At 41.5% G+C, this 27,662-nt stretch overlaps 1 protein-coding gene across 1 annotated transcript in view; it reads right to left on the bottom strand.

Moving 5' to 3' along the window:
- The window catches only part of LOC124720387 (protein DDI1 homolog 2), a 157,731-nt gene that overhangs the window by 4,781 nt on the left and 125,288 nt on the right, over positions 1 to 27,662 (bottom strand). Inside the window, exon 7 of the mRNA XM_047245722.1 lies at positions 7,284 to 7,423. Coding sequence (XP_047101678.1) covers positions 7,284 to 7,423 — 140 coding nt within the window. The remainder of the gene's footprint in view (positions 1 to 7,283; positions 7,424 to 27,662) is intronic.

Here is a 27,662-nt window from a genome sequence, read left to right as displayed (position 1 = left end):
GCCAAAGAAAGAAAAGATTTTCAGAAAAATCCTGGGCCCCATGAAAGGAAAGAGCAAGGACAGAAGGTGTCACAGCCACAAACTATGTAAGCACACGGAGAAGGTAAGTGACATAAATGATATAAAGAAGGATATCTAAAAGGATAATCACCTCCTTTCAAGAAAAGAAAATCACAAGGGCGTGATTCGCAGAAGTTGAAAAAGATCTATGGCAACTGGAAATTTCTCCCATAATGTCCAAGATCGTGATCTGGTCAATGCTTTCCAGGACAAGCTTAAGATGAAGACAGGGAAGGTGTGGACCCAAGAGAGGGAAGAACACCATCATAAACAAATGCAGAGGCACTGAGTGGCAGCTAAAGCTAAAAAAGAAGAGAGACAGTTCAATTGGCATGGTCCCTAGTTGGCTGACACAAAGAAGAACTGTACTGATTGGAGATATACAGGTGTGGTAATCGAAGCGCACTGTGCATGCACAGACTGCAAATTCAAAGCCTACTTGCAAGGGAGTGTGAGTGCACGACATCTGTGGACAGACACTCCATCAGCTGTGTCATTAGGAAAGGGAACATCGGACACCTTCGGCAACTTCCAGCGAGCTACACTAAGTGTATTCGTGCTCTCTGTCACAACGGAGGTTGTGCGGACCAACATGATGGACCGCACACCTTCAGGGGTCTACTACATCACTGAATCCAGCACAAACATCTGGAACAGCTCTGAGATCTAAGAAATAACTGACAAGGAGAGGTTTCCAACAGTGGGATCAACTTTCTGAAACCATCTATACAGTAATGTAGGTGAAGGTCCAAGGTATCACGCCCTGCAGCCATTCACGCTGGTGCGCCCTCATTTGCAAGTAATTGACAAAAACAATATTGTGTGATTCGAAAAGAAAACCACAACTTTGAAAATCTATATTTAATCTCAAAGAAATACGATAGGACCTGGGGTAATTAATCAAGGTGAAGAGTACTTCACAAAGGTCAGAGTCAAGTTGTGGGAATAACCAGTTCTGTAGCAATGCAAGATACGATTGTCCCGTTACGGTTTCTTCCTCAAAAAGGTAGTGTCCATAAACCTTGCTTTGCGAAACAGCACAAAAAACATTCACTTTGGTGAATCACGTTCGTGTTCAATTGCTTCATGAGGATTTTTGAGACCCCATATACACACATTACGACAGTGAACCTTACCGCTAATATGGAAAGTTGCCTCATCGCTGAATATCAACCGTGACCAAAAAGTGTCGTCGTCCATGTCCTCTAGAATAGCATTGCTAAAATCCACTCGCTTCACTTTGTCAGTATCTCGAACAGCTTGTACTAGTTGTAATCGGTATGGTCTGAGGGGTAAATGATGCCGCAACACATGCCACACTGTCATGCGCAGTAACGCAAGTTCTCGGCTAGCACTACGCGCAGACTTGTGGGGCCTCCACTCAAATGCTTGTCAGATTTGTTCCACTGTTTGTTCAGGAATGCGTGGCTGGCCAAGGCTTTTGCCTCTGCAGAGGCACCCTGTTTCTTCAAACTGTTTATACAACCATCGAATGTTCTTTGGTGATGGTGGTTTAGCACGAAATCGAATACAAAACGCCCGCTGAACTGCAATCACTGACTGAGTACTACTAAATTCTATAACACAATACCTCTTTATGTTGCGCAGAGACCATATTGCGCAAGACTGGCTGCACGTTCCAAGTCAGCACTCGTAGTGACATCTAGCGGATTTTTTCTGAAACTCTTGACCATGCCAATTACATCTTCACTGTTTCAGTTACCTAGTCACATCTGTCTCAATATTATTACAAGTTCAAATTGAGTCATTCTTTTTGGGACACCCTGTAGTTTGTTAGTTTATGGGGGAAAATATTTAATTTAGTGAAATCTTGTCCCTTATAGCATTACCATTACATCAATATCACGTAAACATGAAACAATGGAAGATCTTGGATGGAATAACAATAATACAAATTAGACAATGGAGAATCCGGGATGGAATGAAACAATGTAATGAAACGGGTAATAGCTACTCACCATATAGTGAGTGGTAAGGCGATGAGAGAAATGCAGGAAAGATGGTGAGTAGCAACTATCTTTTTCATAATAAAAATTAGGATAGACTGGTACACCTCTGATTCTTTAAAGAATCAAACTCCTATGAATTACATTTTGAGATACTAAAGCAATTTGTTTTAGTTAGGAATGAGGTCAGTGAACGGTGTAACGGAGTAGATACTAACATAAAACAAATCAAAGAATCTGCCAAACAAGAATGTTAGAAAATGCAAAAATAGATTTCGGACACTAGCGTAATATTAAATGTGTTAGAATAGTGTAAAGACCCAGTCGAAATGGCTTTTTCAGGTTAAATCTTCGCGAAAACTGGAGGGATGTACGAATGATTTAATTGGACAAAAAGTGCAGGACAAGATAGAAATATCCATTAGTAGACTTCACTCGTCAGATGTCCTTGAGAACACAGAAGCAGAATTCCAAAACCTCTGGGAGGAGTTAGCAAAGACTAAGGAGGATGTGAAAAGAAAGAAATATAGTGAGACTTGTGGGATTCCAACAGAACTGTTCCAGGAATTCTGTTCCTTGTGATTTGCAAGAAGTTTGGGATATCGTTACAGTTGTTTGCAAGGGGATGGAGAAGAGTACATTCAGAAGAATTTATTTTATGTAATGGGTTTCAAGAAAAGTTTAAAGAGAAATATTGGAGTCTTAGGACACACAAGAAACTAGTACTCTGTAAGAACAATGTGGGAGATACACTGTGAAACTAACATTACATATTAGGTGTACCACTTTGCTTCCACCATTTTGCAATGGACGATAGTAGCGGCACGTGATGGCACAAGTGTTATGTCGCAAATGTCATACAAAAAGCTTAGGCATTTGTGAACATAAGGCCATCAAAATATTAGTGGATCTGTGACTGCGTCATAATGTTATCCTCAAATGAACCTGTGCAATTCCGTGCCCAATTCTTGTCATTGTGGGGAGTCTTAATATTCTGCTTCAACATGAAGAACTCTTTGGTTGAGGCTAATAAAATGCTGAGTAAGACCTACGGTGAGGAACCTATTGGTGAAAGAACATGTGGAGAATAGTTTCGACACTTCAAGCACGGCGATTTTGACATCTAAGACCAGTGTGGTGTTGGAAGGGAGAAGATTTTTGAAGCTACTGAAACTGACAGAAACAATCACAGAAGATTGTTACTGAAAGTAATTTAAGTGTTTGAGCCAAAAGACAAATGACTATAATACAGTGACATAAATGAAAAGGTGATTTTGCAGCATGATAATGCTCGATCCCATGTCACAAAACCCATGAAAACATATTTGGAAATGCTGAAATGGGATGTCCTACCCTACCCATCATATTCTCCAGATATTGCTCCCACTGACTACCACCTTTTTCAATCAATGGCTTACCAGCACTTTTGGTCTTATGAGCAAGTCCAAAATTTGACTGATTTGTGGACCTCCTCAAAAGACACCCAGTTCTTTAGCCACGGATTTGCATGCTGCCCAAAATATGGGAAATAGTAGCAGCCGGCAACAGCCAGTACTTTGATTAGTAAATGTTTTGTACGTTTTTCACAATAATGCCTCAAACTTCGAGAAAAAAATGGTGGGAGTGAAGTTGCTGACCTAATAAATGAACTCCATGTTTCAAACAACAGCTAACAGCATCTGACATTTGGCAGAGTGAGTAGAACAGAAAGTCTGCTGATTCCCTGCATGTTAACACAGGCAGTATAGGAAAGGTGCCATGCTCGAGAACTAAGAGCAGCACTGTCGCTTGGGACTTGGGTTGATGTGTAATCGGTCGGTGTCTCTTGCTTCTGTCTACACTTACTTTGTGAGTTCGTTTATATTGTTGTGAGTGACCTTTGAAGAGCTGAAGACTGCAGTGATAAATAAGTAGTAACAGTTAACAGTGTTGCTAGAACAGAAAGATTGAAAAATATTATTCACTTTTTTGTTCCAGCATACAGATTTGGCTGCAGAGAAAGTAACGGTAAATATTTCTAGGCCTTAAAAAAAAAAAAAAAGAGGAGGAGTGAGAGCAATTCCTTGGAAAGACAGGGATCTGACTTACAGTTTTTTTTGTGGGTGATTCATTTTGCTGAGGAACAACAAAACCAGACTTGTTTATTATTGGTAAACAAGTTGAAATTCCAAGACAAGAGTGGTCTCTTAAAGCAGGAGTGGTTCAGTGGTTCCTCATTTGTTTCCTAGTTTACTGAAATATCTATCAAAACTATTACACAGAAGAAAATCACCACTCGCAAAAGAGAAGCTGTGAGAAGAAGATGGAAACAAGATGCAGTTGCATGCGAGTTTCTTGTTTCGAGGAAAATGCAGGGAATGGATCAGCACAGAAGGGAGCAGCAGTAATTACATCAAAACAATACTGAAGTGCAAGAAACTGGAAATTGTGTGATTACAAAATAAATTAAGAACAGAAAATGCGGAAATCAATCTCACGCGAAAGAAACTGTCAGACGAAAAGCACAAGACAGCTCAGTCAAATGTATCAGATCATTCTAAATTCAGTAAGAAACAGAAATTCAAAATTGCCACCATATTAAAGAAATGCTAATTTAAAAATAAGAGAATGCATTATGTGATATGGTAACGAGATTCTTGTGGACAGTGTGCTCTTAAAAATTAAATAGCCCAACAGATACAGAAATTCTTTGAAGCACAGATTGTTGCGATAACATTATGAAACACATCTCCAAAATTTAGTAAATGATCTCAAATGCTCATATGGAATTAACATAGAAGCTGTAGAAGCAATTAAGACTCATTTTCGCGAATAAGAAGACCAAAACTAAGGTGTGCTGATTTTTGATGAAGTAAAGCTCTAAGAAAAGCTACATTTCAGCAACACTTTGCTGAAGATTGACTTTTTAGTAAATTTATAGGATTATATTCCAGACGATTGTAATAACAACCTTGCAAATCATGCTCTGGTGTTCGTGTTTGTTGCTGTACAAAATTCTTATGGAAATTTAAAACAATGTGATTTGAAGACAGCAAATCAACAGGATCATTCATTAGACAGATCAAAAAATTTTTGGACGCACTTTTATTTTCGTAGTGATGCATTGTACGAGGGGTGACCGTAAAATAAGGTTCCCAGTCTTTTTTTCAAAGCGTAAAACATTTTTATTTCATGAATGCATATATTTTTGGAAAGTTCAGACTTTAACCTATTTTTATACATAGTGACCACTGAGGTCAATACATTTTTGCATGCGGTGTACGAGCTTTTGAATGCCCAAGTAAAAAAAAATCTGCCATCAAGCCGCGCAGACACCTGAGAACCCAGCTCTTCTCTGTTGCTGAAATGCGTTCCACACAGGTGTTTCTTCATGTCAGGGAAGAGATGGTAGTCACTTGGCACTAAGTCCGTGCTGTGCGGTGGGTGTTTGACAATACCCCATCCAAATTTTGCGATGAGCTCATTGGTGGCTTTAGCAGTGTGCGCTCGAGTGTTATCAGGATGCAAACGCACCCCCTTGGACAGCATACCCATCCTCTTGTTTTGAATTGCACGGCGCAATTTTTGCAGTGTCTCGCAGTACCCGGCAGCGTTGATTGTTGTACCAGTGAGCAAGAACTCGCACAACAATACCCCCTTCCTGTCCCAAAACACTGTTGCCATCACTTTGCTGACACTTTGCGTTTGTTTGAATTTATGCGATCTCAGCAACTCTGGGTGCTTCCATTGTTTGGACTGTTCTTTGGTTTCGGGTGTGCGGTGGTGCACCCAAGTCTCGTCTCCAGTGATGATGGAGTCGAGGTATCCCTCGCCACGAGTTCCGTGATCTTGAAGAAGTTATTGGGCCGCTTCAACGCGTTGACGTTTTTGTGGTCTTCGGTCAACATTCTTAGAATCCACCTCACGCAAACCTTAGCATATGCTAGATGCTCCGTCAAAATCTTGTCAACAGAGGTTTTGATGACATCGGGGATCATTTCAGAGAGCTCACGAACCGTCACTCTTCGATCTGAGACCACTGCTGCCTCCACTTTTGCTATTGTTTTGCCTGAAATAGATGGCCGTCCGGATGTTAGTACACCTTCTTGAACTGTCTGCACCATTTGCGCACGTGTTGCATGCTCTTACATTTGTCTCCATACATTTCGCATAGCTGGGAATGAATTTCTGCCAGTGCAATGTTTTTTGCAGACAGGAAATGGTTCACCGACCGCAGCTCACACGTGGCGGGCGAAGCGAGGGGGAGATCTATCACGTACGGTTGCCAAGCCTCGTGCAAAAACACAGAAGCTCACAAAAATGGAGAAGCGTTCTCACTGATATAAGTAACAGCTTTGCTTCCGAAAGAACTCTCCAGCCTCTAAGGGTAACCACTGGTAGTAACTTAAGCATACCTCAATACTTACTGGAAAGAGGTCTCAGTTTCCTCCTGACAGCAAACTCTCTGAGTTGCAATGATCATCCATCAGTAATAAACTCCCTCAACTTGGACAAGTTACAATGTGTTTAAATTTTTGTAAAACCTCTCTGTGGAAATGGAACATAAATACGAATTTTCTTTGACATCATATGTATGACAAATGCGGATGTTATCTAAGTTTTGCAACAAAAGAACTGTGACTGAATTTTGGAACAGTAAATATGATTAAGGAAACCCTGTGTCTTCCACATAACTTCACTGAGGCTCAATTCTATCCACAATGTAAAGTCCGTGTGCTGCTTCTGTCATAGTAACACGAATTTCCACGGGTTACAAGCGGAGCAACTGACATCCCACAGTGGAACCACTTTACTACGGGAATCAGCGCACTTCCTCTTCTACTGGCTTTGCATACGGAAGGATGTTCAGAATTAAGTAAACTGACAACATAAGAAATGAGTACATTCCCCACAGAATCATCAAGCACAGGAACTCATGGGAAACACTGACAGAAAGAAGTTATAGGACAACAGAACACGTACTAAGATATTACAAAATAACTTGCATGGTACTAGATGGAGTTGTAGAGGGCAAAAACCATAGTGGAGGACACGAATTTGAAGGTATCCAACAAATAATTGAGGATGTAAGTGTAAATGCTACACCGAGATGAAGAGGTCGGCACAAGGGAGGGACCTGTGTCGAACCACATCAAAAGGAGCAGGGGTGGGAGTGGAGGGGGGTGGGGTGGGGTGATTACAGATTTTAGTGAGAGACAGGGAAAATGGAAATTTTCCTCCCTATTTTAGCAGAGAGCGACCGCCAGCACTGCTCACCTGTTCTCTGGTGAAACCGAGGCTGACCAAGTCGCGCACCTCATTCTCGCCGAACTTGTCGGTCGGCAGTATAGTCAGTGACGGGTCCCTAGGCAGAGATGGCGCCCGGGCACCAGCATCCTGTGATTCTGTGGAGAAACCTGGAAAACAAGGCGAAGTAGCCTCAGCACATGGCAGGTTCTGTACAGCCGAGCCTCCGCTCGGATAACAAAAAAATGAAAGAGCAACAGCTTTTGGCACAAACTGTTCCAGTGTTTCTCAAAATATTTGCCTTTAAAATCTACACACTTTTGTATCAGTTTAAACCAATTCTGAAACCCTTTTTGCTCTGATATAAGAAGAATGCACACAAAATAGCTACCCCTACCTGTGCAAACAGGAGGTGGTGACGGTTGTTGTGCAATTTTAACGAACATTTTGACCTCAGGAGGATCTCGGCAAAATTTGTGAGACAGTTGCTGACACGTGAGCAGAAGTAACTGAGTTCAGAGTTCACACAGGATGTGCTGGATACTGTAAACACTAATCTCAATTTCCTTAACACCGTGATCGCTGGTGATGAGTATCTGGTTTACGGGTACGACCCAAAAACAAGGTTCCAGTCATCGCAATGGAGACATCCGTCATCCCCGAGACCCAGAAAAGTGTGACAGGTCCGCAGCAATGTGAAAGTTGTGCTCACGTCTTTTTTGACAAGTACCTCCAGGAGGTACTAGTAACAATAAGGAGTATACTGAGAAGTTACGCATTGCCTTTGTGAAGCAGTGGGATGGAAACATACAGACTTGGGGGGCAGCGGGCAGGTGGCAACTTCACCACATAATGCACCCACTCGTCATTCACAACTACTTCATAATTTTTTGTCCAAACATAACATGGCTGTGGTTTGTCAACCTCCCTATTTGTCTGACTAGCAATGAGTGACTCTTAAGTTTTTCCCTAAACTGAAAGGGACTCAAAGTGACCAGATTTCAGAACAAGGAAGACACTGTGCGTAACTCGAAGTAGTAGCACCGTGCCGTACCAAAAGAGGCTCCCTAGCAATCCTTCCAGCAGTGGGAGCAGCATTGGCAGAGGTGTATAGAAGCTGAAGCGGACAACTCTGAAGGTGACTAATGTCAAACAACATCCGGCATTGCTTCACAACCTTTCCTCAGGTCCCTACATGACCCTAATTTGTCCTCTGCAAAACTCCAGGTTCTACGCTCCCTAAAGGCTGATGACACCATCGTTATCCTCCCAGCAGACAAAAGATCTATCACTGTGGTACTTGACCAACAGGAGGATGTTAGTGAAGCTGTCTGACACCTCCACATACAGCATCTGCCAACAAGATCCCATCGCTGTGATTCAGACTGACCTGCTGTCCCTCCTAAAAACCTCAGGCCCCTCACAAGAACTAACACCTCACTCCACAGAACTTCTTACCTCACGCAAACCATGCACCGCCATTGTTTACCTTCTTCCTAAGATCCACAAACCCAATCATTCTGGTCATCCTATAGTTGCTGGCTTCAAAGCATCCACCAAACATATATCTGCCGTAGTTGGTCAACACCTGCAAACCGTAGTACAAAAACTTCCCTCCTATATTAAAGTAACCACCCATTTCCTCAATCATCTGAAATCTGTGCCCGTCCCATTCCTACCACACACCTTACTTGTCACCATTGATGCCGCCTCCCTCTATACCGACATCCCCCACGTACATGGTCCGTTTGCTGTTGAACATTTCCTCAGTCAACGCCCATGTGATTCCGAGCCCACGAATCCTTCTTGCTAACTTTGATCAACTTCATACTTAACAACAATTACTTCACCTTTGAGAGGCAGACATACAAACAGATTAGGGGCATGGCAATGCGAACCAGGATGGCTCCTCCCTATGCCGACCTTTTCATGGGTCACTTGGAGGGCACTTTCCTGGGATCCATTAGTCTTCAGCCCCTGGTTTGGTTTACATACGTTAATGACACCTTTGACCGATGGACTCATGGGCGGGCTGACCTGTTAAAATTCCTGGAATCTCTAAATACCTTCTCCCAGTTAAATTTCACATGGTCCTATTCTGAATCCCATGGCACTTTCCTTGATGTTGATCTCATCCTCACCGAAGGCCAGCTACACACTTCCATCCACATCAAACCCACTAATAAACAACAGTACTTACATTTTGACAGTTTCCATCCCTTTCCAGGTCAAATGTTCCCTACCATACAGCCTTGGCATTCAAGGCAAACATACTTGTTTGGATGCAGACTCTTTACAGAAATACATCACCACTCTCACTTCAGCCTTCACTCGACATAATTATCCAGACAGATTAGTTTAATAGCAGACTTCCCGGGCCATCACATCCAATCCTGGTACTGCCAATCTCTCCAAAAAACAACTTTGGAGCATACCACTTGTCACCCAGTATTTTCCTGGTCTTGAATGTTTCAATCAGCTACTTCGACAAGGCCATGGCTTCCTAAAATCATGCCCTGAAATGAAATCCATTCTCTCCAAGATTTTCTACACCACACCTAGAACAGCCCTCCAATCTCCGCAATATCCTTGTCAGACCCTATGCCCTTTCTGCACCAATATGGCTCCTACCCTTTGGCATCCCCATTGCAAGACTTGCCCTATGCCCGCTCCTGCCACCACCTATTCCATCCCTGTAACTGGCAAAGATATACTATGAAAGGGAGAGCCACCTGTGAAATGACACGTCATATACCAGCTGTTATGTAAACATTGCTCAGCCTTTTACTTCGGCATGACTATCACAAAGTTATCAGTCAGGATGAATGGGCGTAGGCAGAGGATGTATACGGGCAGCACACGATATCCTGTTGCAGAGCATGCTCTACAACATGACAATCATGCCCTTGGTGCCTGTTTCACCACACGCACCATCTAGATTCTTCCCCCAGGCACCAGTTTCTCATAAATCTGCAGGTGGGAATTAGCACTACAACACGCCCTCACTTCTCTCCACTCACCTGGCCTTAATTTACATTAATTCCTCCTGTCTCGGCATTTAATCACAGTAACTACTCCTTTCTTCACTCCACGTTACAAGGTGTACAACTCTGCTTCCGCCGTTTGCCGATAGGTGGCGACAACGGTAAGTAGCGGTCGAAAGAAACAGATCGCAGACGTCAGGCAATTAGCTTGGACCTCGGTCAACATAACCCCATTCAAACATTGGTCGATTTGTGTCTGCATCATAAATTTGTTCTTGATTGAGCCTAATTCTCATCATTTGCGGGAGGTGTTACTGTTTTGTTTCAATATGAAGAAAACAGTGGCCGAGTCTTATGGAATGCTCTCAAGTATGTACGGTAAGAACACTATTAGTGAAAGAACATGTTGTGAGTGGTTTCAATGCTTCAAGAACAGTCATTTTAATGTCTTAGACCGGCATACTGGTGGAAGAGAGAATGTTTTCGAAGATGCAGAATTGGAGACACTGCTGAGCGAAGACTCGCGTCAAACTCAGAAGAATTGCCACGATTAGTGGGAGTGACACAGCAAACCATTTCAAAACTCTCGAGGCTGTGGGTATGATTCAGAAAGAAGGAACTTGGGTCCTGTGTGAGCTGAAACCAAGAGAAGTTGAACGATATTTCTGTGTTTGCGAACAGTTGCTTCAGAGGCAAAAACAGAAGGGATTTCTGCATCGCATTGTGGCCGGGGACAAAAAATGGGTTCATTACGATAACCCTAAACACAAAAAATTGTGGGGATGTCCCGGCCATGCTTCCAAGTCGACGGCCAAACCGAATATTCACGGCTCCGACATCATGCTTTCTGCATTTGGTGGAACCAGCTCGGCGTGGTGTACTATGGGGTGTTAAAGCCAAGTGAAACAATCACAGGTGCTTGTTATCGAACACAATCAATGCGTTTGAGCGGAGCATTAAAAGACAAACGGCCGCAATATGGCACGAGGCACGATAAAGCGATTTTGCAGCACAACAACGCTCGACCCCATGATGCAAAATAAGTCAAAACATACTTGGAAACATCAAAATGGGAAGTCCTACCACACCCGCCGTATCCTTCAGACATTGCTCCCTCTGATTATCATCTGTTTAGATCAATGGCGCATGGCCTGGCTGACCTACACTTCCAATCTCACGAAGAAGTCACAAATTGGATCGATTTGTGGATTGCTTCAAAAGGTGAACAATTTTTTTGATGCAGGATTCGTACACTGCCCAAAAGATGGGAGAAAGTAGTGGCCAGTGATGGAAAATGCTTTGCATGATACATGCGTAAGCAATCTGTTTCTTTAAAGCCTCAAATGTTGGGGGAAAAACAGCGGAAGCAAAGTTGTACACCTTGTAATTTTCTATAGCTTTCATTTTCTGAATTTTCTATTTCTCGTCATCCCCCCCTCTCAGTCTCTTACACGCAATGGACTTAGCTTTTCACTGTTATTAACTTGTGCATGATGTTTTAATAGTAATCCCTGTCTTGCATATTACCCTGTCTTCCACCTTTAAGCTCAGAGGTTTTCAAGTCTCGTCTGATGCAGTCCCCAACAATCAACCTTTCCTTCTCGTTCTGTCCGGTAGATCTCCTATGACCCTGGGTTACGAGTGACTCTTTTAAATTGTACCCCTTTCCCTAAACCTCTCCAATCCTTTCCCTTCACCCCTCTTCCTTTCCCTTCAACTCTTCCATCAGAAGAAGGACCCCCTGGTTCAGAAAGCTTGTAACAATTAAATCCTTGTGTGTGTGTGTGTGTGTGTGTGTGTGTGTGTGTGTGTGTGTGCGCGCGTGCGTGTGTGTGTTCCCCTGCTGCCACTTGGTGAGTAGATTTTTTTTATCTGTCCATTTACATTGTATTATCAATAATTATATTTCCATTGCTATATGTGAATAAAGAATGATTTTATAAATGAAAGTCTGATAGATTTTGAACAGCCCCCCGTATATATTTTTCGCTTCATCCGTATTACAGTGAGACATCGTCCTTTTGAGAGGGGTGCATTTATTCCTTTACCTCTATTCACCTGACCACTCACTGGGTCTAGTGTGAGAGACTGTTTCACAATTCCCATTACAAACTTCTAGGGTATGCAGAGGGGAGTTTGTAGTTAAAGTTTTGCTAAGGTGTCAATGTCCAAAAATGTACCATTTGGATAAAAAATGTGTTTGAAGATCTGATGACTATCATATCTCCCACTTAACAAAACAGCATGTAATAGCAGAGATGTGCAGATACCACCTCATCCCTCACATACCATTTTTGTTCGACTACAATTACAGCCGAGACAAACTGGTACTTTCGCAACTGCAAGGTGCGACTGTTGTGCCCCGCAAACGCACGACAGGGTCGATCCGTCGATGGACCTGTGTACGAAAGCGGGCATTGCAGATACATCTTGTGCAACAAACCTGGACGAGCAGTTTGAGAGAAACATCACAGCAGTATGTTGAAAAAGCAACACTCGTAGTTCTCAATGAAATGATTGCAACACCAACTACTTCTGAAATTAAGAAAATTACACATTCTCTCAAAAGTAAAAGGTCATTTAGTTTTCGATGGTGTTTCCAATACAGTACTAAAAATTTGTTCCCTATAATACACCTTGTCTTCTTTAAAGTACGTAATGCATCACTAACGCGAGGCATTTTTCCAGAGAGACTGAAATATGTCATTGTCAAAACCCTCCATAACAAAAGTTAAGTCAATAACTACTGACCTATTTCACCACTGACATCATTTTCTAACATTTTTGAAAAGGTGATCACAGTTTGGATTTCAAAAGAGTTGTTTGATTGAGAATGCAATCTACATGTTAACTCACTAAATTTCACTATCATTAAATAATAAAACATAGCACCAGTTGGTATATTCTGTGACCTATCTAAGGCATTTGACTGTGTGAATCATAATATTCTTCTAGATACATTGAAGTGTCACGGAACTGACAGTATAGCCAATGATTAAATAATGTCATAACTAACCAAAAGAATGTAGAAAGTTGTACTTAGTAATACTGCCAATGTAGTCTAGAGACATTATACTGACTGGGGAGAAATCACATATGGAATTCCCTGTGGCTGTATCGCTCCACTATTGTTCCTCATATGCAAGCAACCTTCTGTCTACTATACACAAGCAGAATTTGTTCTTTTTGCAGATGGTGCCAATATTGTAATCAATCCATGCGTGCACACAAAAACTGAGGAAATGGTGACAGTGTTCTTAAAAGTATCATTGACTGGTTTTCTGGAAATGGTCTCTCTTTCAGTTTTAAAAAGACACAACATATTTAGTTCTGCACATTTCATGGTACTACACCAATGAGAAGTGTAACACACGGTAAGGAAATAATAAATAGAGTGAGAACTTCAAAAATTTTAGGTGTTCATATTGATGAGAACTTAAACTGGAAAAGGAACTTTTGGAACTCCTAAAACAATTTATTTCAGCCACATTTGTACCTAGATTCATTGCAAATCTTGGGGAGAGACAAATCGGCAAGTCGAAAAATTTTGCACATTTTCATTCAATAATGTCAAATGAAATAATGTTCTGAAGTATCTCATTTTTAAGAAACAACATCTTCACTGCTAAAAAATGTACTGTAAGAATAATATGTTATGCTCAGTACAGTCATCCTGTAGACACACGTTTAAAGAGTTGGGCATTCTGACTACTGCTTCACAGTGTATTTTTTCCCCCATGAAACAATATTAGAGAGGAAAGTTGCTACTCACCATATAGCGGAGATGCCGAGTCACGACAGACACAACAAAAAGATTCACACAATTATAGCTTTCAGCCATTAGTGCCTATTGCATCTTTCCTCTCTAATATTGTTACATTCCATCATGGATTTTCCACGGTTTGATTTTCCCTCGTGAAGTTTGTTGAATACAGTTCAGATCAGTAATGTATATAATTACAATAGCAGAAGAAAAAATGACACACATTATTCCACATTAAGGTTGTCTTTAGTGCAAAGGGGGTACACAAGGTTGCAACCAACATTTTTGATAACATACCCAGGAATATAAAATGTCTTCACAGATAAAATTTGAAAACAAACTAAAAACATTTCTCATTGGTAACTCCTCCTATTCTGCAGAAGGATTTCTATTACTGTAACCGAAAATCTAGAATGGAATAATGACAATATTATGAAAAGGATACGTTCCTAATCAACATATAGTGGATTTGTTGCATTGCAGATAGGCACAACAAAAAGACTGTCAAACAAGTAAACTTTTGGCCAAAAGGCCGTCTTCCAAATTAGACAACACGACAAAACACACAAACACACACACAGACACACACAGACACACACATACACACACACACAACCACTGTGTCTGGCTGCTGAGACCAGATTGTATGCAACTGTGCATGATGGGAGAAGCAATCTGAGTGGTGGGGGTAAGGAGGAGGCTGGGCTTTGCAGGAGGAGAGAGAGAGAGCAGGAGGGGGGAATTATAGTGAAGTGCTGCTTGTGGGAACATAAAGGGATGAAGTGGGAGAGGGTAGGCAGCTAGGTGCAGTAGGGAAGTTACACAGAGGGAGTGGAAAAGGAGCGAAGTAGAAAGACTTGTGTGTTGATGGAATAGAGGGCTGTGTAGTGCTGGAGTGGGAACAGGGAATGGGATAGACGAGTAAAGGACAGTGGCTAATGAAGTTTGAGGCCAGGAGGGTTAAGGAAACGTAGGATATATTGCAAGAAGATTTCCCAACTGAGCAGTTTAGAAAAGTTGGGGTTGGTAGGAAGAATACATATGGCACAGGCTGCGAAGCAGTCACTGAAATCAAGAACACTGTGTTGGGCAGTGTGCTCAGGAACTGCGTGGCTCAGCTGTTTCTCGGTCACAGTTTGACAGTGGTCATTGGTGTGTACAGACAGTTGCCATGCCCACATAGAATGTAGCACAGTGGTTACAGCTTAGCTTGTAGACCACACAGGTAGCCCTGCCTTTGATGGGATAGGTGATGCTTGTGACCTGACTGGAGTATGTAGTGGTGGGAGGATGTACGGGACAGGTCTTGCAGCTAGGCCTATGACAAGGATCTAAGCCGCCCCCCCCCCCCCCTCCCCACTTTCCATCTAACCTCCTCAGTGCACCTAGCTGCTCTAACCTCTCCCCACCTTGTTTCTGTACGCTCCCACAAGTGACACTTTAACTGTCCCCCAGCTCTACTCTGCCTACCCCAGCCTCCTCCTTCCCCCCACTACCCACACTGCTTCTCTCTCTCTATCTCTGTCTGTCTGTGTGTGTGTGTGTGTGTGTGTGTGTGTGTGTGTGTGTGTGTGTGTTATCCAAATCAGAAGAAGGCCTTAGTAGCAATCTATCCCTTTCATAATATTTTCATTATCTAAATGAAAATTTTCTTTACCTTTCTCTGCATCCCTCCTGGAGCAGAGAAGTCTCAGTAAGTAGGTGAAAGTACATTTTGCCCCTTCCTCTTCTATTCTCTCTTTAGTGTGAAAATGGGGAACACCACTGGCTGTTGCCGCCCCCCCCCCCCCCCCCCCTGGTAAATCTTGTGATGGGATGTGATGTCAAGGGGCACATTTCATTCAGAGTTTGTCACTCCAGGTCAGGCTGTCAATCAAACCTTTTATTTGAAAGTTTAAAAAAGATTACACTCCAGTGTTCGTGAAAAAAGACCCAATTTTTGACAGACAGGAGAGTGGTTCTTCCAGCATGACAACGCACCTGCACACAAAGCCATCTCTGTTGGACAGTTTTTGGCTAAAAATGGCACAGTTCTCCTGCCCCACACACCTTGCTCACCTGACTTTTTCCTATTTCCACTCATGAAAAGGGGCATAAAAGGACACCAATTTGACAAGACTGAAGAAGTCAAGAAAAAACGAGGTAGGAGCTGTCAGCCATTACCAATGATGGCTACACAAAATGTTTCGAACACTGGAAGCACCACTGGGACAAATATATTAGCTGTTACAGAGAGTATTTTGAAGGGGATAAGATTGTTTTGTAAACAATTTGAGAATATATAGCTTTTAAAAAAAAACAATTTTTTGTGTACCCCCTCGTACAGGCAGGAATTGTTGGTGACAGACTCAAGAGGATCATACACTTCACCAAACAGATTAACAGCTGCTGTCTGTCACCGATTTCTAGGCACTGAATTACCAGTGGTATTGGAGAATGTTATGACTGCAGAAAGGGAGCGACTGTGGTTTACACACAATGAGGCACCAACTTATTTTCTACAGATAGTGCAACAGCACTTCACCACAATGTTTCTCGGGCAGTGGAGTGTTGGAGGAAGTCCTGTAATGTGACTGCAGAAAGGGAGCGACTGTGGTTTACACACAATGAGGCACCAACTTATTTTCTACAGATAGTGCAACAGCACTTCACCACAATGTTTCTCGGGCAGTGGAGTGTTGGAGGAAGTCCTGTAATGTGAAATCCCCATTTACTGCACCCAAATCTGTTTAGTTAGAGTTACTGGAAAATTTGAAGACATGGAAGCATTCCCAAGCCATTGACACAGTGCAGACATTACAGGAGATACTGACCGACACATGCAATGCAATCCGAATAGCAGCAGGTGTATTTCAAAGAGTGTGTGAATCACTGTGAAGATGGGCTGAAGCATGTGACAGGATGCATGGTAAGCACATACAGAACAGTCTACAGTGTCTACTGCTTTTTTACAGATAGATGGGAATGAGAAGACAGATTGGTTCATATCTCAACAAGAATTGGCTTGCTGATACATGGTGAAACAACGCTCTGGTGGGCAGTTTGCAGGTTTAAATCACCTCGGGGTATGACCACGCAGTGCATTTGACCAGTGGTCATCGCATGGTGGTGCTGGCAGCAATCCACATACCCAGAGGTGTGTTGGTGCACGTCAGAGTGTGGTGCAGCGAGTAAGTGTGCAGACGTTTTTTGACGTGTTAAAGGTGACTGTGTGTTGAAAATTGCTAAAAGAATACATATTGATGATGTTATGAGGGGTAGAATACTAGGGCGACTGGAGGCTGGTCAAACACAGCAGGTCGTAGCACGGGCCCTCCATGTGCCACAAAGTGTGATCTCAAGATTACGGCAACGATTCCAGCAGACGAGAAATGTGTCCAGGCGCTACAGTACGGGACGTCCACAGTGTACAACACCACAAGAAGACCGATATCTCACCATCAGTGCCCGCAGGCGGCCACGGAGTACTGCAGGTAGCCTCGCTCGGGACCTTACCGCAGCCACTGGAACAGTTGGCTCCAGACACACAGTCTACAGACGACTGAACAGACACGGTTTATTCTCCCGGAGACCTGCAAGGTGCATTCCACTGATCCCTGGTGACAGGAGAGCCCGTAAAGCCTGGTGTCAAGAACACAGTACATGGTAACTGGAACAGTGGTCCCAGGTTATGTTTACGGACGAGTCCAGGTATAATCTGAACAGTGATTCTCGCCGGGTTTTCATCTGGCGTGAACCAAGAACCAGATACCAAACCCTCAATGTCCTTAAAAGGGACCTGTATGGAGATCGCGGTTTGATGGTGTGGGGTCGGTTTATGATTGGTGCACGTACACCCCTGCATGTCTTTGACAGAGGAAATGTAACAGGTCAGGTGTATTGGGACGTCATTTTGCACCAGTATGTCCGCCTATTCAGGGGTGCAGTGGGTCCCACCTTCCTCCAGATGGATGATAACGCACGGACCCACTGAGCTGCCATCGTGGCAGAGTACCTTGAAACAGAAGATATCAGGCGAATGGAGTGGCCTGCCTGTTCTACAGACCTACACCCCATCGAGCACTTCTGGGATACTCTTAGTCAACGTATCACTGCACGTCATCAAACCCTAGGACACTTCAGGGGCTCCGACAGGCACTGGTGCAAGAATGGGAGGCTAAACTCCACCAGCTGCTCGACCACCTGATCCAGAGTACGCCAACCCATTGTGCGGCCTGCTTATGTGTGCATGGTGATCATATCCCATATTGATGTCGGGCTACATGTGCAGGAAACAGTGGCGTTTTGTAGCACATGTGTTTCGGGACGGTTTTCTCAACTTATCACCAATACCGTGGACTTACAGATCTGTGTCGTGTGTGTGTTCCCTATGTGCCTATGCTATTAGTGCTAGTTTCATGTAGTGCCACACTATGTGGCACCACATTCTACAATTATCCTTAATTTATGAGCATGAGTGTAGCTTTTCCTGCAGCAACATATTACACGTTTTTCAAACATCTTTCATATGTAAGTTTAGTCTCCCATTATAATACTGGGTATACATTATACATTTCTTAGGTCAAATTGTACAGATATTTCATTACAGCAATTGACAAGAGTCTGCTTTTGACCTTTGGCCAAATTTCATGGAATCCAACAGCTAAGATCTCATGCGAAATCAAATGTACTGTAGAGTCTGACATGTTTGCAACTCCCTCTGTCTCATGGTATGTTGCGTGCCGACCATTTTCAATCATTCCTCATACAGCTTTGTCCTGACCCCCCCCCCCCCCCCCTGGCAAAAAAGTGACTTTGGTCAGTCTCGGCAAAATTTGACATTGACTGCAGCATGATGGCACTGAAATTTTGCAAGAAAATATTGCAATCAGTGTTTCCTGAAGACGATAAGTCACCCAGTGTTGAACAAAGCAACAGAGGGGGAAATTAGGATGTACAGTATACTCCCAGTAATTTGGGGTAATGCGGGGGAAAGATGCACGAATAATCAAAATAAACACACGAATAATCAAGATAAAGAGAAAAGTGACTGTGAAAGTGGGGATGACAATAGTGACCTTATCAATAATAATACCTCATTGCACCGTGTTGATGCTCTTCGAGATTATATGGCCAGAGGGGGTTTCAGTACAATGGCAGCTCAGAAATTGTTTACAGTGACATTTTAAAGAATTGCTATCAAAATACACCTGATGACCCTTAGGTGATACACCCTATACAGTGGTAGAGAGAGAATTTTCTCACTCCCCACCATTTACTTCCATACAGTGCTGTGGCGTACACTCTCTTGAATTGTCTTTCCCAAATCATGTCACTATATTTACTTGGGTGTGGAATGCGATCTTTGCATTTGTTCGTATCGCATGTTACTTTGCCTCTGGCTTAGCAGGATTTCTTCACTTCTCTAATTTGGGGACCCCAGTTTTTTTATGCCAAGTTTGTTGTTTATCCTGTTTTTGCTCCTCCTCATTATTTTTGTCTATCTTTGACTTACTCTCAATCCAAATTTTGTGCCCTGTAGATAGTTCATCCCAATTTGGAAGGTTCTGCAATTCTTCCTTACTTTCAATGTTAATCAGTCAGTCTTACCAGTGATATCCATTCACTTTCACTTTTTTTTTAATTTTCTTCATAACTTCTGTGATAGACTGAACAACAGAGGGTTAGAAGGCATTCCTGCTTTTGCCCTCTCCAATATGAGCAGTTCTCTTTCTGTTCCATTCTCAGTGTTTCTATTCTTTTTATCATCATCATAATCAGATTTTCACTCCAAGTACCCTGGTGTGGTTAACGGGCAATGTCAGTTTGTATCTGTACAAGTACCGCTCTCCCCTCAGGACTGTATGGCAGCTGACTCCTCTTGTTCCTCTACCATTCTTCACTTGGTGGAACCATCTCTTCCCCGATCTTCCTGGCAGTTTTCTTTGAATCACATCTATTTGTAGCCATTATTTTGCTATATTTCCCTCGTCCATTTGTTTGATGCAGCTAAACCATCTCAAATGGGCCCTTGTCACTTTATCTCTTGAGGCTGTGTACACTTCAGTTTCTTCCCTTATTTTTTCATTTCTTATCCTATCCTTGCTTGTTTTCTGGGCCACAGTTCACAAGCACTTCATTTCTGTAGCTCACAGAGTGTTGCCAACCTGTTCAGTAGTTGTGCATGTTTCTCGCCCATGTGTTGTTATGGGAATAAAGAATGATTAAAGGACAGTCTGTTTTGATCTTAAGGGAACTTATTCATTCCAGAGTAGGTTCCAAACCTGGTCGTAGAACAGAGCTGAGATTTGATTTATGTTATTGACTTCACACTGTATCCTGTTACCGACTGACATGACACACCTGAAATATCTGTACTGCTCTACTGTTACCAGTTGTATACCTTCCAGCCTTATTTCTCATTTCTTGTTCTGCCTGTCAATTGATACTGCAACCACTTTTGATTTCCTTTGATTTATTTATTACGAGGGGCATTCAATAAGTAATGCAACACTTGTTTTCCTGAAAGCAGGTTGGTTTTATTCAAGACTCCAATATCCCCAGCTCATTTGAGTACAAAATCCTATTTTCCAACACGATCTTTGTTCAATACAACGCCCTTACACCACCTTACTGGGAGGGCCATACGCCCACATGGCACCACTCTATTGGTCGACTTCGGAATCAATGTCTTGTTGCATCAATAACCTCACCATCATGCACATACTGCTTCCCGCAGAGTACATCCATCATTGGGCCAAACAGATGGTCGGAAGCTGCAAGACCAAGACTGTAGGGTGGATGAGGAAGAACAGTCCAATGAAGTTTTTGAGCTCCTCTTGGGTGCACAGATCTGTGTGATGCCTTTCACTGTCATGGAGGAGAACATCATTTGCATTTTTTTGGTGACAAACACACTGAAGTCTTTTCTTCAGTTTCCCAATAGAAGCACAATACACCTCAAAGTTGATCGTTGCACCATAAGGGAGGACATCAAACAGAACAACAGCTTCAAAGTACAAGAGACTGTCATCATAACTTTAGCAGCTGAGGGTGTGGCTTTGATCTTTCTCTTCAGAAGAGAGACGGTGTGGCATTGGATTGCCACTTTGTTACTGATTCGAAGTGACGATCCAATGTTTCATTGCCTGTAACAATATTCAACAAAAACTGTCACGATGAGCCTCATAATGTGCAAGCAATTTTGCACAGATGGTTCTTAGATATTCCTTATGGTCGTCTGTTAGTCAGCGAGGAACCCAACAGGCGTACACTTGTGCATATCCCAACTGGTGTGTGAGTGTGTCCAGAGGTGTCCAGTTGGGCAGTGAGCTGTTTGATAGTGATCCGTTTATCACCTCGAATGAGAGTGTCCACACATTCCAATGCTGAGGAAGTCACAGTTGTGTGTGGCCAGCCAGCACACGGGAAATCAGACAGGGTTGTGTGACCTTGCAGCGATGATAACAGATGCCTCACCCAATGACTCGCTATGCTTTTGTTCAGTGTCAAGCCTCCATACACATTCTGCAAGTGCCTATGAATATCTGCCATGCCTTGTTTTCCACCAAAAGAAACTAATAACAGCTTTCTGCTTGGAACACACCTCTGTTACAGATCCATTTTAAAGACTATATATAGTGCTGCCACCTATCGGAACTTCGTGAAACAATAGGGGATGAAGTGGGAGTATTACAACATGATGTTCCACAACAAAGTCCACATTTTTTGAACGGAAATTGGCTGAGAAAATAAAATGTTTTGAATTACTTATCGAACATCCCTTGTATTAATATGTATGCTTTAATTTATTTTTATAAAACAATTAACTACATAAAGACAAGCATAAGTCTGAAGAAAAAAGTAACTCCACTTTTATTAACTCGAGAAACACCAAAACTAAGAGTTACAAAATAACAATCTTTGTGACAAATTCCACACAGCAAATTTTTCTGTTCGCATTGTGGCTTGAAAAGTTGCTGCTGAAGGTCTTCACACACGAGCCGAGTTAATACGATCTCGGTTAACAAGAATCTTTCTTGTGTTAAGTTGTTTGTTACTTGTGCCCTGCAAAAAACATTGCACACAATGCAGTGTTAGTGACAACAGCGGTGAGGGTACAGAATCTGGCCAGATTAAATTCGGGAGTTTTCTCATAAATATTAGAGATGTTAAATTTTCTGTACTCTCACTGTCTATAAATGTGCATGCGTGTCTACAACTAATTTTATTATAATTTTTATGATACTTAAATAGTACAGAAAGACATTATTTACATGCAGATAATATACTGAAAATTTTGAAATATTTGTTTTGTATTTTGCTATTTGTCTGAAATGCTCCTCAGGCAGCATACAGTAGAGATCAGAAATGGAACAAATAAGAGCCTACTCTTGCAGATTGCATACACTAGAAATCAAGGCACTGCTGTTACGTCACTGTTATACTAGCTTCCCCCCTTCTTGCTGTAATTTCGTGAGTATGACAACCCTGAGAATAGTGGCGCTCTGGTTGCTTCCTACTAGTCGACTAATTCTCTCTTACAGAAGTGTGCAGTAGGGTAAAGGTGGTCGTGACTTAGTACGGAGTCTGGGTGCGTGACCTTGCTGCTGTAGAGTAGCAATGACTTGGCAAAAATTACTGATTGTCAGGATAAGATGACTTCTAACAAATCTGTGTTTTGGGAGGCTGTGGAGAGTGCAAGACAAGAATTAAGTGATACAGCGTATACAATTATAAATGTGCTCCATAAGAGGAAGAGTGATACCTGGAAACAGTTTATGCTATAATCCACACTTCACACAAAAACATACAAAGTTTATCCAATGCAAACAAAATGGTTGTCTTCTTGTTTATTGCACCCACATCCTGAGAAAATGTGCGCGCTCCATCAAACAAAAACAGGACAGATAGCAGCGTCACTTTGATCACAAAGTCTGCTACTTGTATTTTCTTTTAGTCATAGGAATGTGTATTTGTAATCATCTCTGCACTTTTTTTACCATTATAATCAATTGTCATTTAGAGAACACACTTTGTCTTTGTGTCCTGTTTACTTGCACTGTCCTTACAGACTTGGTAACTTGTAGGAATTGTGTATATCAACTAATTGTTATACATTCTCTGAACAGAGATTAAATACCGTATTTACTCGAATCTAAGCCGCACTCGAATCTAAGCCGCACCTGAAAAATGAGACTCGAAATAAAGGGAAAAAAAATTTTCCTGAATCTAAGCCGCACCTGAAATTTTAGGCTTGAAATTCAAGGGGAGAGAAAAGTTTTAGACCGCACCTCCAAATGGAAACAAAGTTGGTCCATTGTAATATGAGACACAATTTAGGTCGAATGAATGACGATACAGCTACAGTAGTTTGGTTCGAGTCGTAAGCTTAGCAGTTAAGCTTTACCAGGTAGCCATTGCTATGCGTCAGGCACTCCATCCGTACTTATACGGGTACCATTCCTTTTTCACGTGCTTCGTCTGGTTTGAATCGATTGCTTATTTTGCTTTGATCTGATAAGTGCCATTTTCTTTGTTATAGCTGTTTACGTAACTCTAAGCTGAAAATGCATTACTGTACTGTGTCATGCATTGTTTGTCGCATTCTGATAGTGCGTGTTTACGGCCTGTCGCCGCTCGCGGCATGGCTTGCTTTTGTGGGTGCTACCGCGCTGCTACACTGCTGCTTTCTTTAATAATGAAGAACAAGAATCAAATAATAGATTGCATATGTTAGAACATGTTCTGAACGAGAGTTAGGCGAAAATTTTTCTCCGTTTGAAAATCTTTGCGGCAGCTTCTTTAGTACATCAAATTCGGCACAGAAACTAGAGTCATCTTAGATTTAAAAATCTAGTCAGTTGCCGTGCATCATTTCTGACTGTATCACTATTAGGCATAAGAATAATACGAATATAAACATGACATGATACATATATTCTTCTGCGTTTGCTGTTGGTTCACTCTAGTTTCGTAGTTTATTAGGCAGACAGGATTTAAATGAGATAGCAGCAAACACGAAAGAATACATGCCAAATGTTTGTATTCCTATTACTCTTATGGTGAAGAGAATACTGCATGTGATTCACATCTCATCAGGTTCCTATTAGCAACCATCTCTTCTCACAGGTAGGAAAATACAGAACGTAGATTTGGCCATATTGACAAACATCCCAAACAGTCTTGCCAGTCGGATTTTTGTAGTACATTAAAATTCTGCTACATTCGAAGATGAACAATACGGAATTTGTATTTATTTCGCTGGATAATGTATGAAAATGCAGTGGTCGAAAATTGGGGCGGAGAAAAAAAAGCTCGTCTTCCACCTTTTTTCTTTTAAATTTACGTACTGACGCGGAGGTTTTGGTGCCAGTATTGAACTTTATACCTACAAAGCATGCCTGTGTAGCGCTACATATATTCAACGGCAGAAGTTAGTTGTGGCGGCACCTATCAACATTTTTCAGAACTTCCGCTTGCTTTGCACTCGATTCTAAGCCGCAGGCGGTTTTTTGGATTACAAAAACCGGCAAAAAAGTGCGGCTTAGATTCGAGTAAATACGGTATTAAAATATATTTATCACTCTTGGAAAAAATTTCTCTCTCCCTCCCTCTCTCTCTCTCTCTCTCTCTCTCTCTCTCTCTCTCTCTCTCTCACACACACACACACACACACACACACACACACACACACACACATTCACTGCTAATCAATCAGTCATTTATAGGTTTGTAATAATCATCACGTCCAATGGTTGTGTACGTAGCAGCAATGATATGAGTCCTCAGTTCAACTTGTGAAACGATGTACTTGCTCTCCTTCCTACATGGGTATAGTCCACCTGCACCTGACAACAGACTCGGGTGATAACATTCCAATTAAATGGGCAGCGACAGAGCCTGGTGAGCTAAATCTCAGAGCGAATGGGGACAGAGTGTTCAGAGTTATCATCGTAGGACCCATTGGTGAATTTAAAGTGAGGATATGGAGCTCATTCGTGATCTTAGTGCGCAGCCAATGGAATTCGTCACTAGATATCACTATGTCACAGCTAATACCACACAGAGTTCCAGAGGCTCTATGGAGTGCCAAGGAAGACCTCAGAGTCCTCCATGTCATGGACATTGAAGATAACAATAAGTAAGAGATGAAATTATGTACAAGGTTTAGTTTCAGTTGAAGCCTAGTCTGTGCTTAAGTCAGATTTGCACTTATATCTGTAACAAAAGTTAAAAGTAATTTAAAACTGAAAAATTCCTGAAGGATGTTTAGCGTTCAGCAGTAATGAAAGAGGGGAAACAACTATATCACATTAAGGATCCATCCTCTTCAATCAGACTATAAGTGAAGAAATCAACATAAACCTTTTTGCACATTATTTACCCAATTTCGGACAACATTTTCTGATTTTCTCAAAGAAATTCAGTGTACAGTCTATTTCAAGCTGATGGAGTGGATTGCGGGCACACTGATAGAGGTGCCTTTCCAAAATTTGACTGAATTACTCCTTCAGCCTGTCCACAAGAGGTAATACGCTATTTTTTATTTTAATTTATTCATTAGTTATTGCAAATAATGTGACCAAAAAACTTTACATAACTATACCTTTGTTTCAAACCTCTGCCATTTTGTTATTTCACAAAATTCCTAAAAACTGTGCTAATATTCTGTGTGCAATATCCAATAGAAACTCCAGGTCGGAATATGTCGTGTGCAATATCCTATAGATTAAGAAAACTGTGCTTTTTCTTTTATTTCAGATAAGATTTGAAGACTGCAGGACTTCTGTCATGGACACACCTCAGTTTAGATGGAGCAACTCTAACTCCTCAGGTGGGGAGCTTATGAAGACTGAATTTCTTAAAAAGATCAGAAAATGTTGTTCTGGGATCAATGAATGATGTGGAAAATGATTTACATTGATCGGTTCATTAGATTTCCCACAAACAAATAATTAAAAATGCTTATTTTATAGGGTGACTGTGGAGACTGGATCCTCAAGCATAGATAATATCAACAGACTTTGTAACAAACCCAAAGTTTCAGTGGTGAGCACCAATTGTAAGTTAACATGGAATTAACACACAAAGATACTGGAAAAACGAATGTCGTCACCGTATTATGCTCTTAGGGCTCTATCATGAGTTTGTAACAGCCAATATCTTGTGGCGATACCCTACTCCTATGCACACTGAGCTCATAGCTACAGGATTCTTTTCTGAGGGCACAATATATGGACACAATTGCAGGAAAGGGCAATAAGAATGACAACTAGCAATAGTAGTCAGACTCACTGTAAAGAACTATTTAAAAATAACTGTGCATCTTCACTGCAACACCTATCAATCTGTGGCGCATATTAACGACAACAGTACTAAGTATGTCACTAATGATTCTGTACATAATCGTGGAACAAGAGCAAGTTTTGGCTTACATCTACCAAGAAATAAACAAACCAAAAACTCAAAACTTTTTCTATCAGGGAATAAAATTGTATTGTAAACTGCCAAAGGAAATAAAAGAGATTGCAAAAATACATTTGCTCAAAAAGCATCGTTGAAAAAACTTTTTTTTTCTCCCCGACCTAGTGGGTGAAACTGAGTTTTTATACATTCTTCTTCTTCTTCTTCTTCTTCTTTTACGGCCTCATTGGACCACTTCAGTTAATCATTTCTGGTCCTCTTCTTTGGTATTTTCCCCTTCCGAGTGGCCCAGTATCTCTTCATTCGTTCCGATGCTTTTCGTCGTTCCTTATCTGTAAATACCCTTTTCATTGTATGTCGTTTGTCAATTTTTGGTTTAAATCTTATTTCTGTGTCCCTCAACTTCTTTAAATTTGGCGTTTTGTTCTGCAAATCATCCAGAGTTATTTCCAGTTCTTCCATATCCTCTCTTATTTCCTTAAGCCATCCTCCTTGTTGTTTCAAATTCCAGAGTTTCTCAATAATTTTCCTTGATAATCTGGTTTCTGGTGTCCTCAGAATGTGAACACAAAAAGAGATCCTTTTCTTTCGTATAGTATCAGTGATGGGCTCCAGTTCTCTGTATACCACTTCATTTGGAACTATCCGCCAATGCCCAGCTTTTTGATATTTCTTATTTATGCATGTTCTAGCAATTCTTCTCTCTACTTTTAAAATTTTGTCAATTCTGTTTTTCTGGGTGACTTTAAAACGAGTTTCACTTCCGTATGTAACCTCTGGTTGAACCACCGTCTTGTAATGTTTTAATTTTGTTTTAATTGATAGACATTTTTTATTGTACGTAGACCATGTTAGTTTTTGAGCTTTTATCATTTTATTAGTTCTTGCTCGCCATGCAGGTTTCTCGTCCAATTTGTGTGTTATAATTTCACCCAGGTATTTAAATTGTTTCACTATTTTAATTTCCCTATTGTTCACTGTGATGTGATCTATTACAAGTGGATCCGTTACCATTATTTCAGTCTTTTCAAATGATATCTGGAGTCCTAATTTTCGTGCTATATTTCGTAAGCTTGTTATTTGTTTCGTGGCTTCCTGAATATTATTAGCTAGTAATGCTAGGTCATCAGCAAATCCCAAGCAATTTAGGTTTATTTTATCTTTCTTAGTTCCAATTTTAATATTCATAGGATTTTCCTTGTACCATTCTCTCATTACATATTCAAGAGCACAATTGAATAGCAATGGTGATAAACA

Source organism: Schistocerca piceifrons, chromosome 11 (genome assembly GCF_021461385.2).
Source record: "Schistocerca piceifrons isolate TAMUIC-IGC-003096 chromosome 11, iqSchPice1.1, whole genome shotgun sequence".
Classification (NCBI taxonomy): Eukaryota; Metazoa; Arthropoda; class Insecta; order Orthoptera; family Acrididae; genus Schistocerca; species Schistocerca piceifrons.
Note: the sequence above shows the minus strand (reverse complement) of the source record. Positions and strands in the feature narration are given on the sequence as shown.